Source organism: Ascidiella aspersa, chromosome 8 (genome assembly GCF_963924565.1).
Source record: "Ascidiella aspersa chromosome 8, kaAscAspe10.2, whole genome shotgun sequence".
Classification (NCBI taxonomy): domain Eukaryota; kingdom Metazoa; phylum Chordata; class Ascidiacea; order Phlebobranchia; family Ascidiidae; genus Ascidiella; species Ascidiella aspersa.
The window spans coordinates 8362597-8383883 of NC_139454.1; the positions used below are offsets into that span (position 1 = coordinate 8362597).

Genomic DNA, 21287 nt, shown 5'->3' on the forward strand with positions numbered 1-21287 from the left:
ACATCAGGACTCAAAGAGTCGGTTTGTTTCGCTGGAGTCGCACTCGGGACTTGGGACTCGGGACTCGAGTAAGACTACGTAAAACTACCCGTGTCCCGAGTCCGACATGCGCATGTACAGTACCAAATTTAAAATCTGTTATGGCCGCCAACTGAAAATTGTTAAGGTGGAATAGCATATGATGGATTATTTTTCAACCATGTTTTGAGAGTGAATACATTGTACGACACCCCTATAATTGGATTGCTGAATATCCACGTTAATTTTAGTTTGGTGTAATACGGGCTGTAGAGCCAGGGCCGGCTTCGAAACTCGACGAAATCCCACATTTGACCTGAATCGGACTGTTTAATTTGTGTTAGGACACTATGCTGATGGAATGCTTCGCCAGACGATATCACTTTTTTTCATCCGATTATAGCTTTTACCAAGATGGTTTTTATACTGCAGAGATTGTGTACTGCTGTAATGTTCATATGTTGATCCACGTATATTCGAATTATAAGTCGTTGTTCAAGTTAAAAAACATTAAGACCAATATACAATTTCGTTTAACGGATATAAGCCCAAACGTGAAAAATATTACATAGCTCCCAAAGAAATTGCTCAAAAGATATGTAGCTTTTATGGCTTAAACATATGTAGTTTTCATGGCTCAAAAGATATGTTACTTTTATGGCTGAAAAGGTGGCTGACCCCTGGACTAATGCGAGTCTGAGACGTAACAGTCACTCCACTACACGTGTGCACTTTTTTTAAACAAAGTATAGCATGTAGGGTCATTAACGTTACTGCAATAATTGAACTACTTTTGTAACTTTACTCCTAAGCAATCTTGTTAGTTGTTATACGTTTTTTTCCATTTACCCCTGATAGAAAAAACTGATTACTTTAGAGTATTACAACTTATGTGGCCTTATTAATGGTCCGGACGGCTTCATAAGGCTGTATGACATTTGTATATAAATGTGCATAAATTTATTTATGTTTTTTTTGCTTGGATATTTTTGCAAAAAGTATGTTGCATTTTTACGTCACAGTTCCACGCAACTTGACGGTGACGTCATCAACCAGAACACCAGCATTGGAAAGCAGTTTGACATTCACGGGAACAATATCTGGTTTTTACAGCGAGCCTCTTAACGTGGTTGTTGCCCATAGTGGAACAAACACCAACGTAATAAGTAATTTCGTTGGAACCAACTTTAATTACGTGATTAACTCCATCTCCTCGACACATAACGGAGACTTCGTGTTCACTGCAAGCAATAGTGCTGACACTTGTTCTATTGTAGCGACATTAACGCTTACAGTTGGTATGTGATGTTCTATATAACTTCTTTGTATTGTCTTATTTATTAGAAATAATATACGTGAAATAACTTATGGTGAACATTACTTTGGGTGTTTGAAAACATTTCGTCCATGTATTGTGACGTAATACGAATTGCAAATCAAATAGTAGAAGCCTTTCAAAACGAAACCTTGATTTAGTAATAAACCAGTGTTTGTTTAAATAAAGACTAGCACTTTGCCTAATCGAAAAAAAAAAAATAATATGCTGTTTATTTGAATATACTCAGGCTTCCAACTTAAACAACCCATATAGTGGGTAACTTTATTGCAGATATTCAACTAAGTTCCTCCAAAAAAAAGAAGACGATAAATAAATCATTTTAAAGCTTAATTAAAATATAAACCAGTAATGACAGAAACTATAACTTGCCAGCCAATAAGTTGAAATTTTTGGTATTTACTAAAAAGGAAAAAAAATTAGTTACGGACCATTGTGTTGATTTTTGCCCCTAAAATATGTTTAGAATTCGTTTTTATTACAATTTCCTGAAACGTTTTGGGAAACTTAAAGAAAACAAATTTGAATAAAAAACAATTATAAACACGCAAAGTAAAAAACTTTTTTTCGAATTCGGTAAAATATTTTTGTTTTATTTTTACTAATGTTGCCTACAACGGTGATGTTATTGGCGGGAAATAAACTTTATAGATTAAAAATCAACTGTTAGGCATTGAAAATAGTTTAGGCCGTGTTTTGTTATGCTGGTTGTCGATCCGTATCACAAAAACATAGATCACAAAGAAAGCTATAAGTTAATTAACAAGAAACGCAACCTGAGATAATTTCATTAACAAAACAATGGACTGTGTCCTATTTTTTAATTGAAATATATACGATTAACTAAAAACATAGATTAATCAATTTACCACGACAAAAGTTTTGTGACTAAAAATGCCAGACCTTTTGTAGTTGGTAATATTCTGTCAGGGGACAAAAATAATCTTCTAATTAGTCCTGCAACATAACAGCCGGCAACGACAAAACAAGTTGTGCTGTACAGTTAAAAAAATCTTTTTTAGCGAATTCAGTACGGGCGACCATAGCAATTCGGCCGACCTCAATAAACGTTGCACATGGAACAACGCAAAAAGTCATTTGCGAATCGAGAGGAAATCCGAAACCACAAGTCGATTGGATGAGGTTGGTTGTTCATACAGTCCGGTGATGGAAGTTATACTGTAAGACTAAGTTGTAACTTCATGGTACAACACTGTAATTTGAATTTGAATTGCTTTTACCTCATCCTTAATGGTGTCCCGAGTGCATTCCAGTTCCTTTTCGCCAAACATATTTGTCTTTTTTATTCGTGGCGGTACTGCAATTCCAAGACAATCCGTTTTTGTTTTTGACAACAAAAAGTAAATAAAGTAAGGGGTGGATGTGAAGTGGTAGTATTATTCCGATGAAATGTCACTAATTGTACTGAAATGTCACTAATGTTTAGACCCAATGCTCGGTCAACTGGTCTTCATTTGAGCATCTTATGCCGAAGGTTAATACTTTTACATGTTTTGTTATGGTGTTAGTGTTAATGTCAATATAACTAGTAAGTGTATTTTAGTACTTACAGCCCCCCCCCAAAAAAAAACAAAAAAAAAAAACCAGTTAATGACGTCATCCGCGGAAAGACAAATTAAAGTGCAATATTTTTGGGAAATGTTTAGGGTTGGGTTATCAGTACCTACCGATGGAAAAAGTCACGTTTACCAATCAACATATTCAAGTGGAGATTACGTGAGGCAAGAACTGCACATCAGGCATGTGAACGTACATGACGGTGGAAGTTACGTTTGCAAAGTTGCGAAAAACTCGGTTGGACCCGAACTAATACAAACGTTAACTGTTACAGGTGAACTGTTTGCATTCATAACGTATAGTTTACAACTGTTTTAAAAAAATTCTGAAAATTTTCAAGACAAAATGCAAAGCAAAAAACACTAACAAACTGATAGGCGTGTTACTTAATATTTCGTCTGAGCCCATATCCAGATTACGCTGGTGTACTTGTTTGTGTGGAGGACTTGACCAAGTGTAGCGTTACAGCCACGCAATGGTAAAATCCATTTTCACTTTTAAACAATTTGAGGTTCTGTTGCGTCAGAGGCCGCTATAACAAGTGACTTAAGTAAACGTACTCTAGGCTGGTACAACATAATAGAAAATGTTGATTTAGGCCAAAGCTTAATGCCATAACTTTACTTTTTATTACATGTTAATTGCCACATTTATTTTTAATATTTAACATCGGCAATAACACGAAGCTATCAAATTTACACGGAAGCGTAACCCCAAGTGAAGGCAACGCGAGAAAAATTTCAGGGGTATGTGGCAATTTCAGTTTACAGGCACCGTATAACATAATCTTTTACGCTGCTTTAAGTTGCAGCAAACTCGGCTGGAAGCCAACAAACAAAAATGTTAACTGTGACAGGTAAAGTGTGACAAAACTGGTATTTAATAACATTTTAAGAGATGGAAAAACGAAACGATAAATTAAGTATTTGGAGTAGTAACTAGGTTGGTATTGGGGTAGTATACATAATGATTAAGTGCATAGCGTTTTCTTAGGGATTGCTCATAGCGTTTTCTTGGGATTGCTCGTTTTGCATTTAAATAGATCTGCTTTAACTTATTTCTAGGTCCAGCTTGTAGCTTTTAACTCTTATGGCTTAGGCCTACATACCTACCTATATTCCAGGTGTTGCGGTCTTGCAACATCTTTAGCAGTTAGTAATTACTTAAGGAATACTAAATTAACACATTCAGTACCCCAATGGGTTTTAAACATTCGTGCATTTCATATAGGCGCCGGTTACCACGCTATTTACCCCGCGAATCTGTGTATGACTATATCATGTGATATCACTTTTTATTGTGTAGATAATGTTGGATCAATTAGGATAGTAATCAGATATAGGAATTGGTATAGTGTATTTGTCGCTATGTATTGCTGCCGTTTTGAAGATATATTCTATGATAAGGGAAAATGTTATGTAAAAGTCTTTGATTATAGTTGTTGATTGTTAGTCCATAATGTATGTAATTTACTGTAATGCTTAAGCTCGTTTTTGTTGTCAATAATTAATAATGGTATTTACGTTTCTTGGTATTTTTGAGAATCAGGCAGATAGTCTTACTGCGGCAGAACATTAGCGCTAAGATATAAATAATCAGAACTCACGCTAAATTTTTATTTACGATATATGAGATCGTAAAATTGGTCCCCGAATATTGTAAAATTGGTCCCCGAATATCGTAAAATTGGTCCCCGAGTATCGTAAAACCAGGTAAACGGTTAATTTGAGAAAACAAGGCTTTAAAAAATAACTTCATATAGAAAACTTTAATACGCCAAACATAATCATTTATTTCAAACGCCGTTATAGTTGTTCTTAAGTCAAAACACCAATGAAAATCTTTGCAGTGCAACCAAACGTGACATTATCAACACCGATCGTAATCACAGCAAATTTTGGCGATGAATCGATCACATCAAGCTGCACCAGTTATGGTTATCCAACCCCTAACGTATATTGGAAAAGGTTGGTTGTGCTTCATGAATTAGTTGGTTTGTTTAAATTTAATTTAAAAATACACCAATGGTAGTGTAGAGTGTATGAATGTTGAATAATTCCGACTAAGAGCTTTTGTGTTTACGGTAAGTTTTATGATGTATTTGCTTATGTGAGAGAATTGTCTATGCGAAGCAACGCTACTCGCACCAAAGTGTTAAATGCTAAATGGCGTGTTCTGCCATTAACTCTGCAGTCAGCAGTTAGATTGTCTGTAGCTATTTAAGATCGCTTTCCGCTTGTAAACCGATCTCTTCTTATCGACTTGTTCTGTCTACAGATTTGTTATTTGCAAGTAGGATCTCCTATATCAGGGATGTCGAACCTTTTTATTGCGCGGGTCACAAGCACAACTTTAATCCTTACAAAATGCACCAGTGGGTCATCAATTTTATTTTATGCGAAACTTTGTTGCTGGGTCGTTTTAAGTGGTATTGTCTGGTTTGGTAATTCAAGGTTTTTTACGAGTCCAAATTCGTATTCCCATGAATATTAAGTACCTAAATATAGTTAACAAATGCTGCAGCATCTTTTATCAGCAAAAAGTTTTCCAGCATGGTGTAACCAAGGCTTCCACATTTTTTAGTCTGCAAGATCCCTATTTTCCTGCCACCCTTCACGTTTTACTGCGAAAAACAAAATGCTTTTAGTTGTCTGCTCTCCTGCATGCATTTGTTGAAGTGCAGTTCATGTAGGTCTACTCGTCAACCTTAAAACACTTTTGCCCGACCCACAGAATGGGCTACAGTGCTATCTAACGAAGAATTGTTTTTTTACATTTATCTATTACAAATGATAGATAACATTTTGGTATTTCTAATTTAGAGAGACAAGTGGGTCACTAAAAACCTATGGTGGTTCCTTGTCCTATATGCTAACTTGTCCGCTGACTATAGTTTTGAACTGGGTGTTTGTGCATCAGCTAATACAATTATATTCAACTAAAGTATTGTGGTTGGCTAACGAGGTATAGGCACGCAATTTAAAATTGAGTCAGGAGTTCAACTAAACTAAACTCGTGCCCCACAGTACCACATCCAGAATTGTTATGCTTTCAAATTTATTGAAAATAATGAACAAAATAGAAAATGCATTTTGTGTTATCCTGAAAGTTGCGTTGCCGAGTATGCGTTGTCTTAAGACTTAGGTGATAACTATTGACCTGTTAACCTGGCAATATCAGAGGATAGGAACGACGACAAGACTCAGATTTTTCTTTAAAGGGTACAAATAGTGTTTGCATATACCCAAATGAACAAGTGATTTGCGTTAGAACTATTAGAAGTAGAACCACAAAAACTGCTCGTAACACGAAATTGAAGAAGCCCAGGCACCAGCAAAGTACAGCCTATATGCAACAAATCGTTGTTTGAAAACTATATTCTTGATACGTCAAAATGTTCTCAAATAATTGTTTGGGAGCTGAATATTTTTTAGGATCAAATACCTCGTTTTTAGATTAAATATTAATTTAAACACTTATAAATCAATACGTGTTACCACTATCACATTGGTTGCGCAAATATCTCGGGTCTTTTTAGAACTAGCGATGTGGCAGTTTCATCAAACAACAAAGATCCGTATTATCAAACGAATTTCACGGAAGCTGCGAAATACAAATCATCTGCGATCCTTCATATTTCAAAAGCAATGGTTGAAGTAGGAGGAAGATACAATTGCACCGCTCAAAATGGAGGAAAAGTGAACTTTACAGTTCTAGAAATGTTAAGTAAGTAGCTTAATGTTAAACATTTGCATTAAAACAGCTATTTGCTTTGTAGAAGTTGTTATGCATTCACAAGGAAAAAATATAAACATTTTTAAAACTTTGCTTTAAATTTAACTTATCATTATCATATATTCTTGTATATAATAAGTGTCCTTCGCTAACAATAATGCAAGGCGCAATACTCGTTGAATTTCACATTAATTAAAAACAATAGCCGCCAAAAGTTCAATAATGTGATCTAACATCTATATATTTTTTTAATATTTTAGTTCGTGCCAACATTTCTCTTTCCCATTCATCGCCGCGGATCATCTCAGTGTTTCCAGCTACTTTCCTTGTAGACTGCGTTTCTTATGGATGGCGCAAACCAACAGTTACCTGGAGCATGTAATACCGATTACTTAAAATGTTAGTGTTTCTTAAAATTACACCATGTTTGTTTAAAGAAATTCACAAGAAATCGGCTCTGATAAGGCTTTTCCAGTACATCAATTTACAACCATTACCAACTCAAATAACAAACAGATCGGTCGTCTCCAGTTCAACGCTGCAAGCATTGAACATGTTGGAGTTTACAAATGCAGAGCCAGTAACAACAACGACAATGATCATGCTGTTCAAACGACAATTCAAGTTCACGGTACAGAAAACTCAATTTGTTGTTAAAAATATTGCTTTATTAAAATGTAGTAGCCAAGTTCTTATCTTAGTGTTATAAGTTAGCTTCAAATGGCTACTTTAGCGACGAGAGATGTCTAGTTAGGGGTAAGAGGCGCTGGCTCTTTAGACGAGAGCCGACGGCTGCCGTCCCTTACAAGTTGCCTTACAAGTTCTTAATCTGACTCCAGAGGAACAGGCCGCTAAAATACCTGTCCTTAACTTCTTGTACTCTAGGCAAAGACAATCCACTCAGTAGATAATATGCCCGTTGAGTATATTCACAAATCTTAGAAACACAGCGATAAACAGAGCGGTGATTCAAGCCGCTAATCAGTAAGACGTATATTATAGAATGAATTGTGAAACGCGGAAAAGCAATTCGCTAGGCGCTGCGGTCACACGTCAATGGACAACGGTCACGTGTTAGTGACGTAAAAGTAGGCTAACTGCTACAGCTACATCTTATTTTAAGTAATATGTTTATAGCCATAAAGCCATAAAAAGGTTTTGGATCTCACTAACATTATTACAGATAAATATAATTACCAAGTGCTGAAGAAATCTGTTGACTTACCAGCATTTATAATGTATGAAATATATTTATATATCTACTTAAGAATTTGTATAAATAGCGTTCATGCAGTTTCGTAGCAAATACGCTATACCAGGTTAATAATAATTGTTATAATTTTGACACTTTTCATTTACATAATAAAGAATGTTTAAATTGAAAAAACGTACACCCCTAAAACGTGATATTGCCTGTTTTGATAGGCAAAAAATATTTATCACTGTAACTTGTAACAATGTAAGCGCAATCGAACAAGGCTACTCATAATTAGGATGAGTATCACCTTTGTTTTTACATGAATTATACTTAGACGAATAATTGTAAAAGCAAATGGTCCTTATTTACACCATCTAATCGAAATAATAATTAACAAAAAGTGAACAGATAAAATAATGTTGTGTAGAATATTACAGTATTCCAAAGGGTAACGCAAAATCAAAATACTTTAATGAAGATATAAAAATTAATTACTGTTCAATTTCCCGAGAGATAATAATATAAAAGTATTCAATAATAATAATATAAAAGTATTCAATATTCATTAACAGATGGTTCATTTGGAAAAAAAATCGCAAAACTTACCTTATTTGCAGCAAAGGCCAACATATCACTCTCATCCACAACAGCATCGATCATAGACGGACAACAACAACAAATTAACTGCACATCGTACGGCTTTCCAACGGCAGAAGTTTACTGGACAAAGTGAGTAAAATACTTACACCCTAAATAAATTATAGTTGGCCGGCATTCAGTTTTACCAATGGACCTCTCCCTAATATGAAAACAAAAAAATCAGATGTAAGGATAGGCATTTGAAACGTTTATTAGGGGTATTGGTTGTATTTTTGTTAGATTTGTTTACATATTCTGTGATATACTTCAAGCAAAAACTATGCTATGCTATGTATTTGATATTTTATTTTCTGAACAGAAATTCACAAAATGTTTCCAGTAGCACTAGTAAAACTGTACATCAGACCACTATGATGGAATCGATCTTCAAGATTGTGGTGACTCTCACATTTAAAGAACACATTTTTTCTGCGGAGGGCGGAAGTTACTTTTGCCATGCAAGCAACAGAGTAGGAGATGGAGTAATAACCGCAATTCAAGAAACTCTGACAGTTAGAGGTAAAATATAACGTGAAAATCTCCGAGTTAAGGAGCATTTTTAATCCATGGACAAACCAAATTTCCTTGATAAAATAGCTGCTTCAATGTGATATATAAAAAAAAAGTCTTGCTCCAAAATATTGTTAATGAAAGTCGGCGTAGGGCAAATTAAGATTTATATTACTGTTCTCCATTGCCTTGCAAGTTGTTTAGTTTTCTTCATTAGATTTATTCGTTTTTGCATTAATAACGCCCTCTTAAACAATTCAAATATACATAATGCAAAATTCCCGGTAATTTTATTGTCGGTAAATTGCATATTCCTTATTTATTTAAGTTGGTCCAACATTCCTCAACGCGCCATCACCTGCTGCAGAGTTCAGCCAATTACAGTCATTGAATTGCACTTTTGTCGCCGACCAGTCGACCACCTTTCACTGGAGCATCAACAACAAAACCGTCACAAGCGACAATTCACCCACCTATGTCACCAACCACAGTCAAAATCACTTAGTTACGTCACAAATCAATATACAAGCGGCCGCTATATTTGGCCCCAACGCAACTTGCAAATGTTGGGCCGAAAATATTGTAGGCGTTTCAAAGAATCGTACCATCATCATCAACAAAGGTAATTAGATATAAACAAACTCGTACATATATCAGTAGTGAATTTTTTATGTTATTGACAGATATAACTTTCCATGGTGTCCAATACTACAATTACGGCAATGGACTACTTAACTACAATTCAGCCAGCAAGTACTGTTCAGATCACGGCGGGGAATTGCCTATAGCAGAATTTATGAAAAACTTAAATTTGCCCGCTTCTTTAAAAGATGGAACGTGGGTGCAAGGCAAGTTATTCGTTTTAGAAAAATAGGCGATATTAATAAGCTTGCGTATAACAATGTTTGAATGATTTAGGTGGAACGAATTCATGTTTAAAAGCTAACGCAAGCAACTCCTACGCAGCAAATTGTTCTGAATCACACGCATTTCTTTGCGTTTTTCCAGGTAATTTTGCTGATCGTGTTTAGGTAGATTTGTTTATGGTTTGGTAAGAAAAATAAAATCTTTTAGAAGAACACTGTAGTACCTACATTTTTCGATTATACTAAAATTATTTTTATTAGTAAATGGGCTGAACCGTCCTGACACTCTTTACTATAATAAAAAAATAATTGTTATTTTCAGTTATTGAGATTTTGGAGGTAAGCAACTGCCATCCAGACAGCATTGATGTGAAATGGAAAGATAAATCTAAGATCCAAGGCAGTATTTCATACGTCATTGCTGCTCAGAAGATCGGCTCCACTACATTCCACAACAACACGAATGTCACTCAACATTCCTCCACTAATGTGTACACAACCACTATAAGAAATTTGGCCTCTGACCAAAACTACAGAGTTGCGGTAAGTCAACTCTTAAGTTGTTTAGCGTTACAAATGGTAGTTAAACGTTCAAATAGATATCGAAATGCATTGAATATAATCCGCACCGCTTTTTCTCCGGACTTTTGAAATACACAGTTTAATATTATAGAACATTTCCGCAAGGAAGTGATTAGTGTTTCCTGGTTCTATTTTCAGCTGAAGTTGTTTCCCGGCATTTCGCAACTTCCAGAACTTTCCACGACCAACGGATCAACGTCCAGTATATTCCAAAGCGTCAGTGGAAGCATTTCTCTTGACGGAGACCAATGTGTTGTTAAAATAAAACTTCCGGAAAGTGTATTGGCAAGTGTTTCGTCCGTCAAGGTTTGTTATTTACGTTCTGTATTGATATCCTATCCTAATAAAGCACGTCTAATCACAACTATATTTTTTGAATGAAGTGGATCATTATTTTTTATTATATTGTCAAAAATGTTTTATATAAAGTGAAAAGAATTTAGTTGAATTTCAACAAATTTATTTTGTAATGTACTTAATTTTAATAAATCAAATACGTATTACGCAGATTTAGAAAATGGCCTTTTCTTTTAACTTTCCAAATTAATGTTTCAAACAGCTGATTTTCGAAAGATCTGGCGCTAAAACGACCGAAAATGCTTCGGAAATATCAGTGTCTGCAGCGATCTCTTTAGAGTACAAGGTCAAGCTGAGCGAAAGAGAGTCTCTCAAGGTCAAATATCAGCCGGTCACCGCTAAATGCAAAGCAACCAAGTTGCCAGTAACTGGGACTTGCGTGAGGGGTAGGTTTTTGATTAGTCTTTGTTGTATAGTAATAGTTTACATACTTAAATTACTAATTGTATATTATTAGAACGTGTATGATGCTACATTTGAACGTTTTGCTAAATAAATACATTGTATTGCTTTATTTAAATGTCAGTATTGCGTTTTAGTACTAGCTTGAAGACCAACAGGTTAATTCAAATTTAAATTAACGAGATATACAAGAGAAGAGGAATAGGCCTACTTCGCCTAATTTCAGATCTATTCAGTTACCCTAACGCACCTTTCATTGCAGCACCTGCTACTATAACGACAGCCCCTACCATTCACTCCCCGCCAACCAATCCTGCACCAATTGTAGGAGGGACAGTCGGTTCGATTTTGATCGTCATTATTTTGCTAGGACTGGCCTTCTATAACAGGTGAATATTATTGAAGTGACGCGACCCTGTAAGTGGTCTGCTAGTAGGTCCACGTACAATTTCTTATCATCTGGTGAAAAATTATCAAATAAAACTACCATGTATTACTATTGCCAGGCCATTTTGAATAATGAAATATAAACTAAAACTGCAATTTGTTGTTAAAACCAACTAAAATAAAGAAATAAAAAGAAATATTTAAATTACCTGAATATTTAAATTTCTGTAATTGGAAGCCAGTATATTAACTGTATTTTAATCAGGCAATGGAATGTTTTGTCAGATGTGCATGTTATCTAACTATATCCTGAACACTGAAGGTCTATAAATTAGACATACAGAACAAAACTTTGTTTGTTTTAGAACTGCTCTTCATGGGTTTATTGCAAGAAGAAAGAAGCGATCCAGTCTTCTACCGCCCATCAGAGGTAACATAAAATTTTTCAATGAAAGGGATAACATATTGCAAAGCCAAAAAGGTCGAGTAGATCGACATCATCTTGATTGTTAAGACGTTTCGATACGAGCTGGTATCATCTTCAGTTAATATACATTATCGAAACATTTTAATAAATCAAGATAATGTCGATCTACTCGACCTTTTTTGCAATTTATTATCAAGCTACATGGCAGATTCGTGCAAAGTGTACACAAGTGATAACATGCTTAAGGCATTGGTTTTCAACTTTTTATGAGTTCTGGTCCAAACCCCTTTAATCGGATTTTAACAATTTATTGTCCACTTGCTAACGCATCAGAATAAAAGTCAAAACATTTTTTTTATTTTTCTATTTTATAGCGAGAGATGTCGGCCTCAACGCCGAGGAAAGTGAGGATGAGGAGAACCCTTATGGGAATGTCGATTTGAATCACGCACCCCAAAATGACGTCACAAGCATCCCTATTGTCAGCCTCGAGGGGAATTACCTTGCCAGTGTGCAAGCGAACCACGCTGATTGGAATCGGCAATTCGCTGTAAGTTTGGCTATTATGTTATGTACATGAAAGTAAACATTTAAAATTTTATTTTTCAAAGTTATTTTACACCTTTTCCAACACTTGGTAGATGGCCTTTAATGGAAACTTTTAGATAACCGTTAAAGGTTGGAAAATTTTTTTCAGGACTGTGTTTGTCTTAAAATATTATTCTAACAGCTGATAAAAACGTCTACTGTTGCTCTTTTCACCACCGAAGTTGCAAAAAGAGAAGAAAATGCGAGCCGCAATCGATACAAGAACATCATTCCATGTATGCTTGTTGCTTTTGTTTAAAACCGGTATTAAATAAAAACGTGTAAATTATGTTTTCAGACGACAACAACTATGTGCCTCTGCAGGGAACAACATACAATTATATAAATGGTTCGATTATTGAGGTAAGAAATGCGATGCAAAAACTCGTTGTACAGTCAAAGTTTGTTCATTGAAATTTATTCTGCTTTGTTTAGTTTTAAAACCACCTTGTTAATTATCACGGACAATTTTTCGCAATCAGTAAATATAAATTACTTTGCCATTGCAAAAAGATAAATATTCTCTTTTAGCTTGACAAACTGAGGCAGGGCACAGGAAATGTCAAACCTGACCAAACAAACACCCCGAAAAAAGGCTGATACATGGAAATCCAAATAAAATAACGCTTTCATGGAAATCTATTTAAGACTGAACTACAAAGCAGCTATCAACATATTTGAATTAAAAACAGAACACATTAGGAAATCGAACATAAGCTGTTGTATCTTGATTGTTACTTATTCAGGGTTTTGATAAAACTCCAAAGTGGATTGCCACCCAGGGTCCGAATCATAACACAATTGGTGATTTCTGGATGATGATATGGCAACAAAACTCCAGGGTTGTCGTTATGCTCGCTAATCTATTCGAAAAAGGAAAGGTAACTATAAATTTTGAAAGTTCCATTTGATTAGAAATTAAAGACTCAAAACAAAATTCACAACGTTATAAAGACAAATAAAAAAGAGTTCACCACTGATTAACTAATTGTGAATTCAATTATAAATTGCTACAGTGCAAGTGCAACCAGTACTGGCCAGAAAAGGGTAAAACTTTGACTCGTGGAAAGATCAACGTAAAAACGGAAGACGTCATTAACAAAGGCTGTTACGTCATCAGAAAAATGTCGGTCGAACAAGCAAATAACGAATATTCGACAGTAAGTCTTTTGCTTGTACTACTGTGTAACTATATTCATGTGAAACATTTATGCTAACAACAACCTATATAGGCAGTTTTAATATTCGCAGCTTAGATTTCGTTATTCTTATTTACAGGAGCTTCGATCGATCACCCAGTTCCACTTCACTGCTTGGCCTGACCATGGCGTCCCAGCCACAACCAGCGGACTGCTGAGACTTTACAATGACGTCAGCAAAATGCAAAACCTCGGAGAAAATCAAACAACCGTCGTACATTGCAGGTTGTTGTTTGACATAGACAATTTTTGCAAAAGTTTTTTTTTTATTATCTAATAAAAATTTTTACCCTCTATACACAGCCACTTTTTATTTTTTACCCTCTATACCGCGATTAAGTAAACTATCCCTAGATTGTTTGCTGGGTTGAAATCGGTCATCATATTATTGATTTATGTTTAAGCAAGTCAAATCCAGAAAATAATTTTCCTCGTGGTGAGATTCGACTCACGATACGAGGAACGTTAATTGCTCTACCTACTGAGCTAAGGCTAGCGGTAAAATAGGTCATCATTCAATTGTCGAGCAATAGTGGCTAACATACCAAACGAGCACCCGTAACCTTCTAAAGGCCATACAAAAACCTAATTGTCCTTAATTGTGAATTTAGACGATTTGCTTTTCGTCCAGTGCCGGAGCGGGAAGAACAGGAACCTTCATCGGACTCGATTACTTGCTGGAGGAGATGAAGGTGAGATCAAGCATCGACGTCTACCAAGCTGTCATGCATATGAGGGAACAGAGGATGGAGATGGTTCAGACTGTGGTAAGCTGGAATAAAATAGTTTGAAACTTTCGGTTAAATAAATGATAGAACTGGTGAGTGTATGCAGTAATTTATCTAGAAAAATGCAAATACTGCTCGCTTATTCAAGAGATTTAGGTAAACAAATGCTTTATTCCGATATTTAATTCATAAAAATATTTGTAATTGTTATATGTGTTATCAGCTGCAATACGTCTTTCTACACAAGCTACTTTACGAAATCCACGTGCTGGGAAATTCCGACAGCGACGCTCAAGGTTTAATAAGCAAGCATCAGGAAATGCAAGGGTAAGACTAGTAAATTTTTCCAACTCTTACTTTGCAGTGTAAAACTAGTACTTCGGTACATCTAAACGCATCCATTTACATTATATATATGTGTCATTTCTTAACTTTCTAAAGTAGTGCTAGCTAATAAATAGCGTAAACTTGGAAATACGAAATTAACGTCTAACTCTTTATCACCAACTAACGGAAATTATAGATATTGTGAACTGTACTGTTTTCGTTTAATCTTTTAAACCTTTTGCTCGCAATAAAGCGATTGAATTTGCTATAAAAAAGCGAATAATGCTTTTTGCATTTTGCTATCATTAAATGTTTTATAATCAGGTTCACTATATTGCAATACACTTGTTAAGAAATTATTTAAAGTTCAATATACTTGTATTAGGAATCCTCTCAACAACACAATATCCGTGGAATTCAACAAGTTAAAGTTTATAGAAAACAACCGACCAAAATCTCCAATTAGGATCAAGGATTTACCCCTTCTTCAATGTAAGTATGTGTTTGACTAAGCTTAAAAAAGTGTTGTTTTTTCTATCCGCTTCCTATATACTTTGAAATCCTTACGCAAAACAGAATGGGATATAATTGCGCAAACTTTGACGTGAGGTAACGTATTTCAATAAGGCTTTTAACCTTTAAATTGCCCCGTATTTAAGCAATTACCAGTTTAAGCAGATTTGTTTGTTGCAGATAAGCCAAAATCGGATAATTTCTCCGCCTACACGGTCGAGGTAAGAAGTGTTAGCCTATTAAGACAGGGTATGGACTAAACATAAACTAACGATTTTGAATTTATAATTTTAGACTTATGCAAGAGTGGAAGGTGTTATCGTTTCGACCCAACCCAACAAAGACAAGGTTGAAGACTTTTGGTCGATCACTTTTGAGAGGGAAGTTGGACTCATCGTTGCGTTGGGAAAGGTCTGTATTGCTTAAGAAAAATAAGATAATTGAATAAATACATATTATTTGCGATGCTACAAAGAAATATTATAAGGGTAAGTCAAGTATTTTGCCATATATATGGCAGTATAGGTGAAACCTAAAGATTTATGCGCTTTTACAGCTTAAAATGTTTTACTCTTATATGTTTTAAGAGCGAGAAAAAACCTTAGATTGTTAAACATGGAAAGCTATACATATAGTTTGTGTGACTCTTATTAACAGAATTTCACACTAAACCCTCTTTAATAAAGAAATTGGTCACGCTTGTAATATTTTGTCATATATATAATCGTAGCTTGATTCTCATCATTGGCCTCAACCGCCCAACACCAACCAGGAATTTGGAGACATCGTTGTGAGCAAGATATCTGAATGTGTGGAAAAATCAGTGATCCAAACACGTTTCACTGTGGAGAGCAAGCAACGTGGAATCAAGGCAAGTATTGCGTTGTTAATGTTTTCAAGATTCAAACTCTATTTAAAAGTAAAGTTCATTTGATTGTTATATTTTGTTAAACCGAAAACGTATGCCTCGTAAAGTAAATATTCGCTTGTTCCCGTACATTTTGATATTTCGTTGATGATTTCAACTTTAAATGAATTATGTGTAGATATTTCTCAGCCACAACACTTTGGTAGTTGATTTTGTAGATGTTATTCTTTGTTGTTTGATGGTAGTGAACATTACGTATCAAATATGTTATACAACATTCTACCACTTGTTCTAAATGTGCTAAAATAGGTTAAAATAAAGTAACAATATATTCAACACTTAGGTCCCTATAACTCAACTTGAGTTCGACAGTTGGTCAAACCAGGGTTTACCAAACGAGGATTTGTTCAATGTATTTTCTGTCATCGACTCGTATCTGAAAGGCAACTCAAACAAGAACATGATCTTGCTTGCCAAGTAAGTTGTTGCTGTATGCCAGTCAAAACTGATTTGCACCAACATTTGTAAATTATGCACTTGTTGTGTTCCTAAACACGTTGTGTCCCTCAGCAAATTTCTATGTAATCAGTTTGTTTTGGTAAATTGCTTGGCTTCACAATGTTTATTATTAGAAACACCTCTTTTATAGTCGTCTTAAACTATGACCGAATTTGACTTAATAATTGGCAAGGAACCCGATGTGGTGCATAAGGCCAACACAACAATTTTTAGTTTAGAATTTTAAACAGCATTATGAAATTGTGTCTGGTTTGCACCTTGCGTTATTTTATTTTCCACATTTTTGTGAAACAGCGCGATGTAATCTATTGCCATTTTTCGTTTAGACACGATTTCACTCGTCCTGCGTTGTTTTGCATTTGTTGGAACTTGGTGGCACGTTACAAAGCTGAGATGATGGTGGACGTTTATCGGGCGTTCAAAGACACACAGGACTGCTTGCCGGGAGTTAGCTTAGATAAGGTGAAGCATTGTTTACTCCATTTTGCAATACATGTGTTTGTGATATATTTATTTACTTACCATACAGACCCACTACGAATGCTGCTATTCACTGATGAAATCTTACATCGATTCATTTTCAAGCTACGCCAATTTCACTAAATGACTTGTAGCCGACCAAAGCATATATTTTATGGCAAATCTAAATTGTATTGTAGGCTAGCATGTATTGTTGTATTTTCATCTAATATTGTATTACTTATTTGAGTATTTTATCGGGCTGTTCATTTGAGCTTTATGATTGAAGCCGATTGGCAGTCGTATAACAAGTTAAATTTGCAATGTCTATGTGTGGGCTCTAAACAGGAACACAGTTTGTTTGAAACTATTTTAAGGCGTAAATCTACCAAATGATTTATGGCGAAATCTGAAAATCTTGTTTAGTAGAAATGGTATATTATGTCATTTTATTGAAACCTACTTTTAGGTTTATATCAGTGTCTATTTATCGCGTTATTTTAATTATGCACTTATATTGCATCTTATAACTTTTAGGAGCTGAAACATTATATGCACTTGATGTTTTAAGAAGACCATATCTGTATAAACATTCTTTTTGTCAGATATTATCATTCTGTGCAATAAATTAAATTAAAATGTACCATAACTTTGTACTGGTGTTTGTGAACTTTTGTTGTATCGACTCTAGTATTAGCAGTAACAAAACTAGAGAAGTCATAAAAAGTTTAATTCTGTTCTCACAGAGAATTGCACATCTGGAAACTTAAAACAGGTGAGTGGTGATTATATTTAACACCGCTACGTTAAACTTCTATTCCGACGTTTTTAAAGTGGCCTTTTTAACTCATGTTGGCTTTTTCATTTCAGAACCAACATTGACAGACAGCGGTATGAAGCATGCGGTGAGTCTCATTTAAACATACAGTAAAATCACAGATGGATAATGTTGCTTTTTTTTGGTTTTGCATGCCTTCTTTCTACAAGCTTTTTAGTATGCCTTCTTCTAGAAGCTTTTCAGTATGCCTTCTTCTAGAAGCTTTTCTGTATGCCTTCTTCTAGTAGCTTTATTTCCTTCTTAGGTATTAGCATAATATAAATGAACACGGGGGCGCAATCCAGAATTAGATCTGGCGGATCTTGCCAACGCTGTATGCTGCTGATAAACATAGCTCTTGAGCAGTTATATTGGAACCTGTTTGTTTTGTATGTAAGCATTCTGTTTAGGTATGTCAGTTAGAAAAAAGATACAACCCACAATCCGCTTTATTTATATTTTTGATTGTTGTTGAAAAAATATGCCGGTTGGTATAGTTGCTACTCGTGAAGGTTTACAATATTTTACAAGGGTCGCCAATATTGGGTTGTCTCGTTGGCCATGCAACCCTTTATAATCGCAAATACCCCATAATTCACTTTTAATAACTGTTGTTTAAATGTAAGCGGTTTAAGTTACATGTTGAGAAAAAATCACTCGCGAGGAGTTTGTTACCGGTCCGTAGCAGGGTTTCTAGATTACAATTTTTATTTAAACCCAAAATGTACGTAAAAAGCCGGAAAAAAGTCAAAACACTTAAATGTATTTTTATATTGAAAACACGTTAACTGTGGTTTAAAGCAGTGGCTCCCAAAATTTTTTTGGCTCGCGGCAAAGTAAAAAAAATCTTAAACTCTTTCGCGGCACACTTTTAACAGAACAACAATAGAGTCATTATACAATCTCCCTTAACACCCGGCAAGCTATATATGTTGTACTGGTCCGCAGTGCAAAAAAGGTTGCCGACCCCTGGAGTAGAGCATGTCAACTATTTACATCATGTAAATATATATTTTATGATTCATAAAACATTTCGAAAATACATTCGAATAAACTACAACGATTTTTTAGTGCTTCGCTTCCTTTGTTTGAGAAAAAGCGTTTCGCGTGTTATTCTTTAATCGATTTAATGACTATATTTCCGTCCTTAAAATAATTCAACAGTCATTTAACGTTGACAATTTTTTTCAGTTGAAAGGATTTTTTTACTGTTAAAGTGCAGAAAAAAAACTTTGTTTATTTATATATCAATTTTAACATTGTCCAAGTGAAATATGATATACTGGCATGATGATATAAAAGTAACAAGCCAAGCCGTAAAACGAAATTATTTATATTCATACTTTAACCTGTAATTTAGATTTTTATAGTTAAGAACAAGTAACAGGGTTCTTTTACTTTTCACATCGCGTTCTTTAAGCATTTCAATCATGCAATAACCTAGATTAAATGAATTAAATTTTTGTTTTAAAAGTGCTTTAATCCCACAGCGGTTTGCCTCGCAAAAACATAAAATATATGCTCGAAGAATATTATTCTACTATTTTAAACTTCCAGAATCTATAGCTTTTATCGTCTAGCTTAGTGGTTCGAAAATATTTTCAACAAATCTACGTGGAGGCTCTTGAATTTTTTTTAATAATTCCCGGTTCTCCCGTAACCCCTAAAATTTTCAAGGAGATCAATTGGTTGACCTTACTTTGTGAGACGCTGATAAAGATTTTTTTACTTTTAATAATTTGCCGATACCCAGGGTTTATAAGCCACATTGGACATATCATTATTTAAACGTTAAAGCCTCACGCAAAGCATATAGCAATGATTTATTTTTCTTCATTACTAGTTTATTTTTTTTCATTGCGACTTCTAGTTTGCGTATAAAATCGAATGCTAGGTACCAGTTGGACTCATTTTCGAGTTTAGTTACGGAGTGGCAACAACTATGCTGACTACCATGTAACAATTTGTGGTAGATGGTTAGCCTCACGATGAATGAAATGATAACTTGTCTAATATTCCTCGTAGTTTTGTGCTTCGGACAAACAGGTTAGTTTTCTGTTTTTTTTTTTTTTTTAAATACATTTTAACGCGATGACCAGCGTATTAATTTTGTCAAGCAATATTTATCATACCTTTGAAAAAGGTTGTGTTTGAAGTTTACGATATCTTATGAGGGTCGCAAATATTATGTTGTCCTGTTGATCATACAACCCTATATACTCGCAATACCCTAAGAATAATCTTACAACAACATTAACACAATCAAACAATTTGTAAGGAAAGTCAAGAAGATTGACTTTCCTAAGGGACTTTCCTAAGGTAGTTTGTCATGGTTCCACGTTAGTAAATCTTTTTTTAATTTTTTACAATTTTTTTATGATTTTTTAGAAACAGTCGTCGCATTATGCATAGATTAAGGCAGGGGCGGGCAACTTCTCCGGTCGGCGGGCCAAATGTGTGAAAATCAAGTAATTGTTGGGCCTGATTAGTTACTGTCAAATCTTCCATGTTTTGTCGCATAATGGCGGCTATTATTGTACTCTTTAAACACGGCAACACTTTCATTGCACATCAAACATACTGCTTTTTTGTCGACTTGAAGAATAAACTAAGTATGGAACTTTAGTGAACCGAAAATGAGTTTTTTGGATGTTAACATAAAATTATTTTTATTATATTATACTGATGATGCATTTAGTAGCGACATATATTTATCTTATAATATCCAAACATTCTTCATCATTGATGTGGAACCATAATCGTTTGTTTTTCACCATTCGGATTCAGGCAGATTTTGTTATTCGAAAAAATCTGATTCTTGCCGACTTAGGTGAAAAAGTAGCCTACTTGGGCATCCAATCCTTTAAATTCGCGACACTTCTTGTCAAACTTACGTTTCCTGGCAAATCCATGGAAAAATATTTGTTGTAAATTCTAAATATACTTTTAACCCGAAATAAAGAATTTAAAAACACAAAGAAACCCGAGAACCAAATCTTGATTAACTAACAATCTCTATAATTTGACGTAGTAAGCAAATAGTGGGGGATTGCGGTAGAATGTGGCCGCGGGCCAGAATATCATGTAAGACCGCAAACTGTCTGCGAGACGCTCAAAAATCCGTCGCGGGCCCGCGGGCCATATGTTGCGCGCCCCTAGCTTAAGGGGTGCTCAACCTGCGGCCCGCGGGCCACATGTGGCCTACCATTACATCAGAAGTGGTCCTCTAAACTA

General features: G+C 35.0%; 2 protein-coding genes across 2 annotated transcripts; both read left to right on the forward strand.

Annotated features, from left to right (window-relative positions):
- Window positions 1-995: 995 nt before the first annotated feature.
- Window positions 996-9034, forward strand: LOC146135642 (peroxidasin homolog). Its single transcript, XM_083396099.1, has 9 exons — window positions 996-1316; window positions 2377-2497; window positions 3022-3206; window positions 4782-4899; window positions 6471-6658; window positions 6928-7045; window positions 7105-7298; window positions 8483-8594; window positions 8824-9034. The coding sequence occupies exons 1-9, from the start codon at window positions 1019-1021 to the stop codon at window positions 9032-9034; spliced, it is 1545 nt and encodes a 514-aa protein (XP_083252225.1). The 5' UTR covers window positions 996-1018.
- A 2127-nt stretch (window positions 9035-11161) lies between these two features.
- LOC146135643 (receptor-type tyrosine-protein phosphatase alpha-like) lies at window positions 11162-17804 on the forward strand. Its single transcript, XM_083396100.1, has 17 exons — window positions 11162-11205; window positions 11974-12038; window positions 12410-12585; window positions 12766-12859; window positions 12922-12986; window positions 13370-13504; window positions 13640-13783; window positions 13902-14047; window positions 14454-14589; window positions 14774-14877; window positions 15263-15369; window positions 15571-15611; window positions 15685-15801; window positions 16121-16261; window positions 16602-16735; window positions 17104-17239; window positions 17307-17804. The coding sequence occupies exons 1-17, from the start codon at window positions 11162-11164 to the stop codon at window positions 17382-17384; spliced, it is 1863 nt and encodes a 620-aa protein (XP_083252226.1). The 3' UTR covers window positions 17385-17804.
- Window positions 17805-21287: the final 3483 nt, after the last annotated feature.

Excerpts from the sequence above, each read along its gene's own strand:
- LOC146135642 (XM_083396099.1), top strand. The coding sequence starts at position 1,019 with ATGTTGCATTTTTACGTCACAGTTCCACGCAACTTGACGGTGACGTCA. Across the intron at positions 4,900-6,470 it reads CCTAACGTATATTGGAAAAG|AACTAGCGATGTGGCAGTTT; the intron begins GTTGGTTGTGCT and ends GGGTCTTTTTAG. Across the intron at positions 7,046-7,104 it reads CCAACAGTTACCTGGAGCAT|AAATTCACAAGAAATCGGCT; the intron begins GTAATACCGATT and ends GTTTGTTTAAAG.
- LOC146135643 (XM_083396100.1), top strand. The coding sequence starts at position 11,162 with ATGCAAAGCAACCAAGTTGCCAGTAACTGGGACTTGCGTGAGGG. Across the intron at positions 13,784-13,901 it reads CAAATAACGAATATTCGACA|GAGCTTCGATCGATCACCCA; the intron begins GTAAGTCTTTTG and ends TCTTATTTACAG. Across the intron at positions 14,048-14,453 it reads ACAACCGTCGTACATTGCAG|TGCCGGAGCGGGAAGAACAG; the intron begins GTTGTTGTTTGA and ends CTTTTCGTCCAG.